The 14356-nt window shown below is 37.3% G+C and overlaps 1 protein-coding gene across 1 annotated transcript; it reads left to right on the top strand.

Annotated features, from left to right (window-relative positions):
- The first annotated feature begins 8840 nt into the window (after positions 1-8840).
- LOC147063934 (uncharacterized) lies at positions 8841-9981 on the top strand. The gene is made up of 2 exons (XM_085959118.1): positions 8841-9830; positions 9925-9981. The coding sequence occupies exons 1-2, from the start codon at positions 8841-8843 to the stop codon at positions 9979-9981; spliced, it is 1047 nt and encodes a 348-aa protein (XP_085815244.1).
- The last annotated feature ends 4375 nt before the right edge of the window (positions 9982-14356 follow it).

Here is a 14356-nt window from a genome sequence, read left to right as displayed (position 1 = left end):
CAGCGAGGCTTTGGTGTGCCACACGCTGGAGGCATAGCCAGCGATGCCCATGAATATAGCCTCGTAGGCGATTCTCAGGGCCCGAGGCTTTAGGCCCCAATTGTTGCCCGCCAGGCGAGCAACCTTCTGATAGGCTGAGTTGGCCTTAGCCACAATTACTTTAGCATGCTTCAAAAAGGTCTGCTTCTCGTCCAAAACGACCCCCAAGTAGGTCACCTCTCGAGAAAACCTTATAGCAGAGTCGCCGAAGCGCACTGCGGGTGATCGCTTATTTATGTTTATCCTTGAGCTGCCCTTTAGGAGGATAGCTTCCGTTTTGCCAGGTGCAAATGCAAGCTTATTAAGCTTACCCCAGTTAAGGATTCTCGATAATGCGTCCTTAGCTACGCGCTCGAGTGTCGGACGGCTCGACGAGCCAACTAGTAAAAGAAGGTCATCAGCGTACGCGACGAGCGCGCAGCCCGGTGGCAGAGGTAACGTCAAAACATCGTCAAAAAGTATATTCCATAGCAAGGGGCCAAGCACGGAACCCTGCGGACACCCCATGGTGGTCTCCCTGTAAATCAATTCAGTGCTAGAGTCATATATAACTTCCCTTTTATTAAAATAGCTTTGCACTAGGGCAAAGAGGTCCCCCGTGATCTGTCGGAGCCGAAACTTAGATAGAATTAATGGCCACCATGCGGTGTCGAAGGCACCGGCTATGTCCAAAAAGAAGCCTGCCACAATAACTCCATCTGAGTCCTCAACAAATTTCTGTGCAAATCTGATAGCGTCCTCAGTAGACTTGCCGGGTCTAAAGCCAAATTGCCTCTCCGAGATAGGGTAGATTCTCTCAAGGTGGTCCTCCAGTCTTTTGCTGATTAACCGCTCCAATATCTTACCCAGCACTGGCAGAAGAGTGATTGGACGGTACGCTTTTGGGTCATGCGGTGGTCGTGTGCTCATCTTAGGTATAATCCTAAGGAGACCCTTCTTCCAACAGTCCGGGAAGATGCCCCTGCTCATGCAGTCAGCATACAGCCCGACTATCTCATGAGGTGCTCGAAGCCACGCCCTTCTGGCAATCACATTGCTAATCCCATCAGGTCCGGGGGCTTTGCCCGCCCTGAGGCCATCAAAAATTAATCCCACCTCCGACTGGGTAAGCTCAGGAGAATGGTGAGTTTCCAACGGCAAGATTGCAGATAGTCTTAGTTGACAGGTTCTGTCATCTTCATGTGCCGTAGGTATGTCCTGTGGAATTAGAGCTTCCAGCAGTATGGATGCAGACTCTGCGCTGTCCATCGCAAAGGTGCCATCGGGGCGCCGCATAGCCGCCATGACTTTACCAGGCCTTGAGCCCAGCTTTATCACGCGGAAAGGCGGTCTTCACGGATCATAGCCCCCCATTTCAGAGACAAAATCCCGCCAGTGCTTTTTCTTGGCTTTATTTAACTCTTTTTTGAATTTTGCCCTTGCGGATTTATAAGCAATCTCCGTAGGTTCGTCATTTCTGGGTAAGTCGTTCTGAGATCTTCTAGCTCTTTGCAATTTTCTTTGGGCAAGTCTCATGGTCCTTCTCAAAGACGTCAATTTTGGTATCCACCATGGCGCAAGGTTGGGTGGCCTCAGAGAGGTTCTACCCAGCGTGGACTCCGCAGTTTGAGTAATGAACGCAGTCAAGTCATTGGCTCTTTGGTGGAGATCGTCAGCCGACATGGCAGAGGCCAGTCCACCAATTTTGACGTCAAAAGCATCCCAATTGACACCGCTCATCCGAAAGCGCCTGGGAAGTAGTAAGCTCTCGGTTTGGCTCAATGGGGCCGCATCTCCCGCAACTCTGAACGAAAATGTGATCAGACGGTTATCGCTAGCCACTGCGTCCGTGTGGACCTGCCAGTCCACGGCGCGTCTGGCAACGCCACTGGATGTCAGAGTGACATCAATATGTGACTCACCATTTCTGGTGGAGAAAGTGGCCGGCCCGTTAGGGTCATTTAGCACCGTCAAATCAAAGGCGGCCAAGAGCTCCTCGAGTGGCTCAGGTTTGTCCTTGTTACGTCTGGGCCCAGAGGGGGCCCAGAGCAAGGACTGGACGTTAACGTCCGCCCCAACAATTATCTGCTTGCCTCTGCAAGCGTATAAGATTTTCTCCAGTTGTTTTGTGCAATACAGGGTAGAAGAACTGTACTGAAAATACGCAGATATAACTACAATGGAGAGCCTTCTGTTATTAGCAATCTCCGCCACCGCGAAGAGCTCATTGGATAGATGCGAGAGATGCAACACAGTCAGTGCGGTGTCAATTACAAATATGCAAGCTAGAGATTTCGGGGTAGCTTGTATGATACGGCCACCGCTTAGGCCCCGATTGGGACCAAAGGCGTATGGCTCTTGTATCATAATTATGTCCGTATTCTGATCCCGAGCAACCTCAAGCAGCTCGGCAGATGTGGCTCGACCTCTGCCCACATTTATCTGAGCGAAGGAGATCATTGCGGACAGTAATCAGTGCGGCTTCTTTCCTCCTCAATAGCGTGTAGGCGCGCGGGACAGTCGGGATCGGTGGCCAAGTGGCCGTTCGGCTTCTTGTAGCGCGTGCACGCAGGGCACTTGCCCGGTTCGTCAGCGGTGGGGCAGTCTGCTCTGTCATGCCCTTCTTTAGTGCAGTGGCCGCACGTTGTAACCTTAGCGTTGCAACCCTTAGCCATGTGTCCGTATAAGTGGCACTTTGCACACTTGACAACTCCGCAAAAGTCACGCACAGGGAACGAATTCCACCCCATGAAAAGTCTGCCATCGTTAAGCAGCGCCTCTCGAGCCTTTCCAGGGATCGACATTATCATATGACAACGTTCGGTCTTCGGTCCCGCCTTGTGGCTCAGTTTAGTTCCAGCGTAACCCTCAGATGCAAGGCCAGACGCCTCCTGGGTATTGTTTATGATTGCCTCCTTGAGCTGCTCTTCTGTCGTCTCAATGGGTACATTAAAAATTATGACGCGGGGAAGCTTTCTCCCCGCGACTTGGGCCTTTAAGCCGGCCTCAGTCAGCCCAGGGGCAGCCATGAGCCGCTTAGCCTCGTCGTCACTTTTGGGATGCACGATGATCCCGCCTCCCCGGATCTTGCGTACCCCGGTGATGTGCACTCCCAAAGTTTCAGGCACAATAGTTTTCATGACCGCTTCCTTTGTGGCAGTCGATTCTTGGCCCTCCTTAGTCGGATAAAACATCACCCCCGGCCTGGCGACAGTTTTCGGAGGAACTGGTGGCCATTCGGAGACTCTAGTTGGTTGAGCCTCTCTACGGGTTACGTCACTCCAAAGAGCCCTGGGAGGAGCATTAGAAGGAGCCTGGATGATGGCTCTCGTTAAGGAGGCACGATCCTTCACAATTGCCTTGTGTGCCTCCAGCTCTATCGCCATGGCCCACGTTTCAGTGATTGCCATCTCAAGCTCCTCGGCAACTGCGTTCACGGTTGCTCTGGCAATACGACTGTCCTTCTCGAGGGTGGCAAGCGCCCTTTTGATGGCAATCGTCGCCCTGGACGCACTCTCCTGAGACTCAGAGAGAATACTCAAAGCCACGGGACTGATCTCCTCGCAAGATGCTGAGGTTGAACCAGCCCTTGACTTAACGCCCTTGCCCTTTGAAGTGGTGGAAGTGCTCTGCTTGTCTTTCTCTTTTTCTTTCTCAGGCCTTTTATCCTTGACCTTGGGGGCCTGCTTTGGGTCACCAATACCCTCAGCCACGTCCGACTTCCGCTTCCTAGTGGACATTCCTTCCACTTGCATGGGGTCCCCTTTGTGGTTGACCATGGCGCTAGGTAACACTCGTCACACGTCACTCACTCAACCACAATTTATCGCACAATAAATATTATTGTTACAATAATTACGTAACTATTATTAAACGAATTAAAAGTCACAATTCCCGGGAAAGTCCAAGGGGAAAACACACAAAAGTTTCACAAATCGTATTCCAAGGGCAGGCGAAGGTATTAGTATAGAAACGGGATCAAAAACTTGTGAATAGCAGGGTCAAAATTGAAGATAACGAAAGCGAAATAATAGCGATGCAAAAACACGTCCGCACGGCTCGACAGTTCAGTCGCAACTCCTTTAGACGAGCTGTAAGACAATACTGCGTGGACACGTTACTAAAGATCATAATAATTATAGCTGGTGGGCCATGTGCATTTGATGCATTCGACACAGCATAGTAACTCGTAGGTAATCACGCCTAATTATAGCTTAAGGCCAGTGTTGTTCATCGCTAGATTCAAAGTGTAGAGTGTCTGGATATGGGGTATGTACCCTGACATATTCGAGAGTTCGCGGTTGAAGCGACAAGAAGCTATAAATAGTAAGCGAGGTGAAGGTAGAAGTCAGGGCAACTGCTAGACTTTGTTCACCCCGACCCCTCTTGATGCCTTAAAAATAAAAAAATTAAAAAAAAAATATATATATAGGTATATCGTGAATATTTTTCAAAGTGGACCTTCTCCCAAACCATTTTTCTGTGCACGCGCCTGCTCACGTTAGATTACTTCCTATGACCTAGCTAGGTCCTAGCTAGAGTGTCCGTCTCTGAAGTCGTCGGTCCGATTCCAATAATACGGTACTTATATAGTTTTTTTTATCTCAAGTAATGACTACAATGTGTTGTGTGAATGGTAATTAATCATTCGTCGTGGAAAATTTGTTTGATGACATTAAAACATGTATGTTCCAAGTTGTAGCGAAAATTGTAAAAAAAAAATTCCCGTTGGAAAATACCATTTTTTTATACTAATATATTTCATCAAAAACAACCATTTCAGTTATCTTATTATACTTGTACGTTACACATAAAATATATAATAATATTAATACTATCGACCAAAGGTACTTGAAGGAATTTGAATTTAAATTTTAATGGATTTAAGTTTTGTACTATTCCATTTGAGTACAAAACTTTAAAAAAAAATAAAAAAAGGAAATACAGGTATCTTGACACCAAAATATTAAGGGTTTTGGCTGATATACAAATATTTTTTTTATACCTAATCATGTTTTGTACCTACTTAATAGTATTTTGATCGTATATTTTACTGAATTAAACGAACGTGAATTTTTTTTTTAGCATTGTCAAACATTCATTACCTTTAAAAAAAAAAACACTTTTTTACTACTTAATTAAAATAAACAATCACAGAAATAAGCGACCAACTCAGCTCTTATACAATTTTCAAATGAATACACAACGTTTTTATCCACTCACCGCTTTCCGTATCAACAATTTATAAAAGTAAGTTCTCATTGTAAAGAAGCTTACAACCTTTGGTCCTAGAACGTGTTTTTTTTATTATTTTTAATATCGTGGGAAGAATTCAAAGACCTTGTTTAAGTAATTTTACCAAATTATACCGAAGATACGGTATATCTTGATATAGGTATAATGACTTTTAAAAACTTCTAAAAACTACGTTTCTTTATTTTGTGTTCCGATTTAAAACGTACAATAAACCAATAAGAAGGAAATAATTATCATTTTATGATAAAATTATATAATTTTTTTTTTTTTTTTCACGCAATGAATACATGAAAAAAAATAGTTTTTATGACTAAAGTAATTATTGTTTCAAAAACTTAAATAGAAAATGTTTTATGTAGTTTATCAGCATTATTTAAGGCGATGTTTTTACATACCAGACGCACTTAGCGGAAAAATACGAAGCTTGCAATTTTAGACATTTCTTTTGCAATTTATAATTTCAACTGTATTAATTATTAAATATATATCTGAAAACATTAAAAACAAAAATATTTTTTTTTTAAAGTCAACGATAAACTATAATACAAATAAAATGTGAATTTTTCAAATGACCCCATCTTATTATTACATATTATTTTATGGTCATCTTTATTATTAAAATTTAGTATAATAAGTTTTCTATGCTGCACTTAAGAGATTTTTGAATAATTCATGGTTTTAATATTTCTTATATTTATTCTAAAAAACATCGATTTTTATAAAAATATAAATGTGTTTAACTTGAAATCCATTTTATTTATAATAATAATCGGATAATAATCGTACCCAAAAAAATCAGGTATTATTCTAATTCGGATACATTCAAATTCAAAAGTGGCTTTTCATGATCGGGGGTGATCGTGGCAGCCAGTAGGACCAGACATTCGGCCTGAGAATCTGACAAAGTAATTTAAGCTTAATCTGGAAACGTATACTTCTCTCTACAGCGTTCTTAAAAAACTAAGTTTTTGTACATTCTAAACATTTCTAATAAATTCGAGAGGAAATACAAAAGTTACAAAAGAAATAGTTCTTGTCGATAGCGGCAAACAATTTTTAAAAATAGCCGATATACTGCATTATTTGTTAAGTAAGGTTAGATTTTCATTCTTAAATTCATGAATTTTGCCAAAATCGACTATGAAAATTAGCGCGGTTCCCGCCTGGCTTCCCGTAAACCGACTTGTACCAAAAAAATTCATATCAGACGATGACATATTTATGATAGTTTTGCCATAGTTTAATTACCATAATTGTACAAAAGATTGAACAAAAATTTTGTTGGCTTTTTACTTTTATTTTCTGATATCTTGATTCATATATTTTTTATAAAATAGTGTTTTTAATAATATATTGCCAATAATTATTGTGTAAAATTCAACTGTTGAGGATTCCTTCCACTCAGTACCGGTACTTTTACTGGCTACATGTCATGAGAATAAAAATAATATATAGAATTCGGTTTACAGCTGTCGCGCTGGCACATGCCTACTCCCGTCTCTTTCTCGCGATGCACCCCGCTGGTACATTTTGCTAGTGAATAATGATTGTGTTTCTCTTTCTAGCATTGTTAAGCCTAGAATCATGTGGGAATATTAGCAGTTATTCCATAAGCGTTTCGTGAAAAAATAATAAAATATTTGTAATTTTTTAAATAATTGTTTAGTCTAGAATTAGACTATCGTACTTTGGGGTAAATGAATTTTTGGTACATTCGGTGTATAGGTAACCAGGCGGAAACCGTGCCAATTTTATTAGCCGATTTTACCTTACGTACGAAACCTTACCTAACCTAATCTAACCTAACAAATAATCCAGTATACCAACAAGAACCGATTTTTTTACCGGACCAAGTTAGAGTTACTAAAAATATAAGTGGTCCCAAATATTAAAGCATATCATATTTCATATTTTTTTAAATATACACTAAAATATCAATTCAGTGAATCAATAACAGAATTATTAATATATTAGCCTACTTGCTGTTTTGATTCGGCGCAAATTAAAAAATGTGCAATCTTAAATATTTTTAGGCTAAATTTGTTGCATAATTTTAATAACACTGTCATTTTCAATTGGTATTATTGTTTTTTTTTATATAAGACAACGAAATTTCGATTGGCAGATGCAACTGTTCTTATTTTTTCTCTGTACACTTTTGATCAAATTCACGAGGCGCCATATGTTTTACCCGTCAATTTCGGATATAGGAGCATTGCAACGAAATCTAAAAATGCAGTAATTTAGCTGTGTTTATTTTGTTTATTTTTATGTAAAAATAACCACAATTTATTTTTATTAAATCAATTAAAAATAGTATGTCACATTTAGTTTACTTCTATTTCTACATGAATAATTACTTTCTAAATTATAAAACAATACAAATTGTAAAAAAATATTTCTCTTGAAAGCATCCATATGCCTACTTAGATATATTATGCTTTTGATTATTTCGATAGAATATAATAAGTGATTATTAAAAAGTGTCAATTGTTTCAAAAGTTTGTAATAATCTAGTACTATCACTTTACTTAGAGCTTTCTTCTCTGATCTACACCTTTTTTATGTCAGAACTTCAGAACATGGCTACTCATGTAGCATCACTGTAACGTGAAAATTATTCAGCCATGATGATGGAAACCGTGTGACTATACCATTGCCATTTAATGTGTTGTGGTGTGCTAGTTTATCTTAAGATTCGATAGAGAAATCAACTCTCAAAACTCAAAAGTTGAGACTCTTGCTTATCTTGCATACATATCTTGCTATGTTACATCGCATTGGCATATAGAATAGTTCTTCATCCAGTATTGAATCAAGAATAGCTAATATGATGATAATCACGATAATAATAATAATAATTATAATGAAAATTTTTGTGGTTTTATTTTATAAAATTAAATTGTATTGTTTCCAAGCGACCTGCGTTGCAATGCACAGATCCGGTAAAATTGTACCCCATATGCGTTAATACACATACATACACAATCAAATACAGCCGTCGAATTGCACAGGGGTTTTCATTCGCGTATTGAAAAAATACCCTCCGATACATACACACATCATTTCCCCCCGCGTCCCTTCGCCAGGTGCCACCCCCGCACCCAGGTCTTCTCCAACCCTCAAAGATACCCGCCCTTATAGTCATTTGAATTGAAGACACGGCACGCGCCAAGTCAATCCACCTATAATAGTCGTTCCACGCCAGCAATTGTCCTTATCACCCACTTCCGGTGCAATCTTATGAATATACTAACTCGTTTGTAGTTACCTGTAGACTCTTATCACGTCGCAACTGGAAGCGACTTGTCATTGTGAGACATCCTGCGAAAAAGTGCGTAGTTCGTTTTAAACTAAATTGTGTTTTCAGTGATTTTTATACAATAAAGACTCATGGACTTTACAAAACATATCTATTCAATTTTAAAATATAGTTTTTTAGTATTACTTCAAACAAGACTTAATAAGTGTTAAAAATGTGTTTATAACAAGTGACATTGTAAGAATTTTAACTATTTTTGTTGGTTTGATTGTTGTTGTGGATTTGGACTGAAGGTCAAAATAAAATGGCCACTCTTGGTGTTGTAACATTTCGCAATGGATCACCTCACGGTAAAGTGCATATTTTACAGGAATCTGTAAACAATATATCAAATACAAATAGTATAATAAAGAATGACAAACGCGAACTTGTCATTTTGAAAAAGAAGCCGAAGATTTTTCCAGCAATGCAGCAACAAACAATTTCGGTGTCTAGTTTAATAAACAGTCAAAATAATGTACAAAATAAATCAGTGAATGTTGTAAAACCGAAAAAAATGTCAAAGTCAAAGGAAACTCTTGCACCCAAGGTTCATAATCCACCACCAATTGCTGTTGCAAGAAGAAACGCTAGGGAAAGAAATAGAGTAAAACAAGTTAATAATGGTTTTGCTACTCTGAGACAACATATTCCTAATGAAATAGCTGAAATTTATGAGAACGCAAATAATAACAGAGCTGCAAATAAAAAACTGAGCAAAGTTGAAACACTGCGAATGGCTGTGGAATATATACGAAGTCTAGAGATATTGCTGGATATTGAAGATGATAGTGATTTTAAAGAGAATAATGCAAATATTTCTATCTCATCATTTCCTTCGCCTGCTTCTTCAGAATCTCCTCAAACTGGTTCATCATTTGAACAAAGCTACTTTTTACAGTCTCCAATGCTGGAAGATGAAGAAGAATCAAATCCTCCTACTCCATTACCTCCAGTAGCAAATCATCACTTTTCAAGAATACCCGGAACAAACGCGTTTCAACTAATTCCTGGACCAGCTCCTCTACACCAATATGAAGATGAAGAAAATATACATCCAATGACACCAAACTCAGATCTCATAAGTCAAGAAGACATGATGATAAACCCACATCTTATAGATGCAAATATGGATTTTATTCAAACAAATGGACAAGAATTCACTATAATCCAACCAAATTTACTCTCTCCTGATTTTTATAGTGACAGTTCTCTATCGCCTCATGGAAATATTGGAAGCCTTGATATGAAATATGTAACCACTCTTATGAATTCAGATCAGCAACTGTTATACCCACATTCAATTTTAATTAGTCATTCCCCTGATGGATCTATTCACTTACATTCAGAAAATTCGAGAGACCGCCTACAGAATTCCGGAATTCTCCTTAAAGACGGACAAATGAAAGGCGCTCAAAGTCTTATCGAAAATGATGAAAACCTCGTTTACTCAGAAAATATTAACCTAAAACAGGAACCTGAAGAAAGTGACGGTGGATTCAATCATGAAAGAAGCGGGGAAATGGAAGAAGTTCTAAGTTGGTGGAATGGACAACAACGACAAGAAAAACGACTGTAATGTAGCTGCCAATTCATATAGATTTAGAGGTTAGTTAATTTTTTAAGTTGCTTTCTGTTTGATCATATTATATTGTTTCTATTTATTATGCCAAAAATAAATTGTTCGGTGGGTAAGTAGTTATACTTTAAATCACAGTTATTAGAACTTCTAATTTACGAATGGTTTGGTTTCAGTAAGAAAAATGCATGAGGTTTAGTTTCAGTTCATTAAGATTCATTAAGACTTTTTTAATCATATATTTACCAGGTGAACCATACAAATTCTACATTTTGTAGCTACTCAATCTAAAAAAATCTTTGTCGAACATTACGACATGATGTAGGTATTGTATAATATTGTTTACTAATATATTTTTTAATAACTGGCCCCAGCATAATTAAACGATCAACTACACTAGAATAAAATATTCCGAAAAAAAAATTAAAAGGCAATGAAGCCTCTAGAATCTCGATTTTACTCATTTTAAATGGACCCAGTTAAGATCCGGGTGTTCAAGATTCCGGTTAAAAAATAATTAAGTTCCTCACATGATTTCGGGATTTGGTTTCTCTTCTTTTTCCACCTCTAATTTAAATACGTACTAGTATATTATTATGTGAATAGGTAGTTGCATATTTTTAATCATTATCATAACTGCCATCGCGAACGTAATATTATTATAGGTTGTTGTTTTTTCGCACCATTACGAATGCAAAATAAATTAAATTAGCCAGTAGCGTTGTAATAATGAAGAACGGTACAGATACAGTGAAAACTTGTTAATAATAAGACGTCTTCGGCCCCCTGAATGGGACATTATTTTCCCAGAGTAGAACAACACCCGATAAGATAAAGCGCGCGGGAATTTTCAAATGTGAACAGCATCTTGCGATCAGATAAACGAGTAGCATTGCAAGAAATTACGAAGCCGCTAGTCCAATTTAATGATATTAAATTCGTACAAAAGGCTTTTGTTTTATATAACGCCCGAGTACCTTGGAATTGAAGACTTAACCCTGCGGTTACATTATTTCTATACGCTATGCGTCCAAATTTGAGGACGATTTCAATTACATTGTGATTACTGTAATAATATATTAATTTATTTATTACTTACCTACATTATTGAGCTCTTAAAACTTTCGATGTGACAAACTTAAAAGTCTCTGACTACATTGATTTATCATGTTATAATGATGAACAAAATTGTTACGTCAAAGGTTTTAACGCTAAGTGCCAATATGTACTTATAAAACGGTCTCACATCACTCCGATCAGTTTTAATTTATTATAGGTATGTGTAATATTGCTATACTATATGACAGAATAGAATTCCTGGTGTCAATAACGTAAGTCGATTCACTTAATGTTTAAATACTTCCTAAAGAGTAACTAAAACTATATTCGTTTACGATAACTTATTCAGATATTTCGCATACTGTTACTTTGATTTTTTGTTAATATCAATAATCGTTGTCTCGATACTCGAAAACTTCACGATTAAAGTATTGAAAATAGAAAAAATCGCTAATAATACACTGAAGATGTACCCTTAATTTGACCAAAAACAGAACTTGAAAAACGTTAATGTAGTGCGTCACACTGTTTTTAACCTTAGCGATAGGTAGGGGGGCCGCTAAAGATCCTAGCCCGAGGGTACACTTCAGGATGTGGGGGCCTTCCATCAAAGACATTTGTAATAGTATTCACTAAAGACATGATAGCATTTTAATACTAGGTACTAGATCCGTTATTGTATCGTGTGCCAATATTAATATGAGAGAAAAGTCACTGAAATATATTCATTTATTTGCAATTCTTTCAATGGCAATGTAAAACCTGTTGTTTTATCAGTTGTCAAAGGACTGAAATCAATGAGAGAGCTCGTCGATCGTAAATGAGATACAAAAATGACATATTCGCTGCGTTTTGGGTCAATTATGCCGCTTTTTTGCGAATCCGATTGCAGGAAAATTTTGATCTCAATCAAAGATCGTGTGATTACATTTCAATTTATCTCATTATGTTTACATCTATAAAATCACAAATACTATATAAAAGTTGTTATCACTTGTTTATGTCATATGAGCGTATTTATATTTCAATTCGTAATAAAATTATTCTGTCATACTTCAATAAAAATATATTATAGTCTCCAGTGATTGTCAAATTTGCGCAAATCTTCTCTTGTAATTTTTGGTGCTATAACTTTTTTTTAATATCAACTTGTAGGTACCATTTATTTACCATATTATTCATTTATATTACTAATATCGATTAACGTAAATTAACGAATAAAACGTGTAGCTGCAGTATATATAATAAGCCTGAGTCACATTAATAATGACGTCTTAAAATCAGGGCTCGAAATGGACCGGAACGCACCGGAGCGCCGTTCCGGTTCATACAATCCCCAAAATTATCGCTCCGTCTCGTGTAAATATTAATTTGACCGTCTGAGCGAGATATGGCATATTATAAAAAAATCTAACACAATATTTTTTTCAATAATATATGTATAGAATTAGATAAGTTACAGTGTTAATATTTTCGTAAAATTATCAAGCGCTCCGGTTCGTAGAATTTTCCATTTCGAGCGCTGCTTAAAATAAATTAATGAATTAGCATATAAGGCTTCTCCGACTGAGATTATTACAACAGTCAATTCTTGACTGGCGTATTCTCTGGCTGGCTCTTTGAGCTTGGTCTTGTTACCCGTTTAACCATGTCCATGTGGCGGAGAAATACAGGATGAAAACCAAATCCTCTGAAGATACCCTAAAATGTATACGGAAAGGGAAGAGCTGCTCAAGTCGGTTCAACCAGCTCTTGGTCTCATCTGATCATCCGATCTGGTCGCCACAAAAGTTAATTTTGTTGCAATTAGAATATTCGCCACGTCATATTGCCAACATGAAGATCTCTTCACTTATAATGTTCGGTAGTTTTATATTAGCTTTTGTAACTTACTACAATTTTTAATATTGCCTCTACGTGCTCATCTTTCTCATGAATACTCTTAACTTGAAGTCATGTAAATTCAGTCAAAGCACATTTGAGTGCATGGCGACCTTAGTCTTGGGTAACTGTTCCTGAGACATTCCCAGTCATTAAAAAATAATGATGCTTCACATAAAAACGTAGTGTCCCGTAATACACTCGATTAAAACTGGGTGTGGTATGGGACGGATGTGGTTTGTTGGGCCCATTAACTTCAATGTATATTGTTTCCACATAACAATAATTATTTGATGCCATACGTCTATTTTCACGTTTATCGTAGTATTCAAGATATCTAATTAAGTAAATAAGCCAATTTAATGAATATTAAGGATTTATAACTAAAACTATTTATTTTGTTTAACTTCGGGATGATTTTTATGCTACATTTGATATATCAACATATTTTTATTATTTTGTAACGGTTTATGATTATCGATTATTACATACGAATAATTATTGTTTCTCTATCGCCACAAATATTATACATACAGTACCAACGAAAGCTTTTAGCATAAAAGCACTGCTCTTGTTTCTCTCAAACGATGCATATTAAATGCTGAAATGTTCACAAATCACAAATCCGTTGAGTTTTAAATAGATCTCCAACTGTGATTTTAAATCATCGTTGCCTTATATTTTCATCGATCCGATTCAATCATGAGAGAATATTTTATTTTAGATCAATCTGCCAAGTGTGAATGATTTTTGTATTTTTTATTTATTTTAATATAGTAACGATGTTATGAAGCATTTGTAAATATTATTTATAGTCTATATACTAACATAGTTTTCTATGATTTTTGTAGGTAGATAGGTAGGTATGTGTTTAATAATTTGGATCAGTCAAATTGTCATATTATTATCTACACTATGTAGGTAAGGCCATGTTTCCTTCTAGTTATCGACCTCATTCTTATATTGATTCCACAATCTAACATTTCGATTGGCAGTGGCAATGGGTGGAGATAGCTTGTTAAGATTTGACATAAATAGTGCACACTAAACTTTGTCAGTCATAATTATATGTATTTTTTGAACTAATAATACAATTCCTAGATGGTACTTATTAGTTTTTAAAATTTAATTAAACCCTGCCTAAACCAAACCATAATAGTTAAGGTATGCTATGGGCGATCCAACAAAAATATTGCACACTTCTTCAGTCATACTAATTTGTTTACGTTGTATTAAGAATAAATTTACAGGTGGTGTTGGTT

The sequence above is a fragment of the Rhyacophila brunnea genome, unplaced genomic scaffold (genome assembly GCF_057557595.1).
Source record: "Rhyacophila brunnea isolate RB1 unplaced genomic scaffold, BYU_Rbru_1.0 scaffold_8, whole genome shotgun sequence".
Taxonomy (NCBI): Eukaryota; Metazoa; Arthropoda; class Insecta; order Trichoptera; family Rhyacophilidae; genus Rhyacophila; species Rhyacophila brunnea.
The sequence above is the reverse complement of the archived record's forward strand: the minus strand, read 5'-3'. Positions and strand labels throughout refer to the sequence as shown.

Bases quoted from the DNA above. Each gene is read 5' to 3' on its own strand.
- LOC147063934 (XM_085959118.1), top strand. From the start codon at position 8,841: ATGGCCACTCTTGGTGTTGTAACATTTCGCAATGGATCACCTCACGGT. The intron at 9,831-9,924 runs GTAACCACTCTT...ACTTACATTCAG, and splicing joins GAAGCCTTGATATGAAATAT to AAAATTCGAGAGACCGCCTA.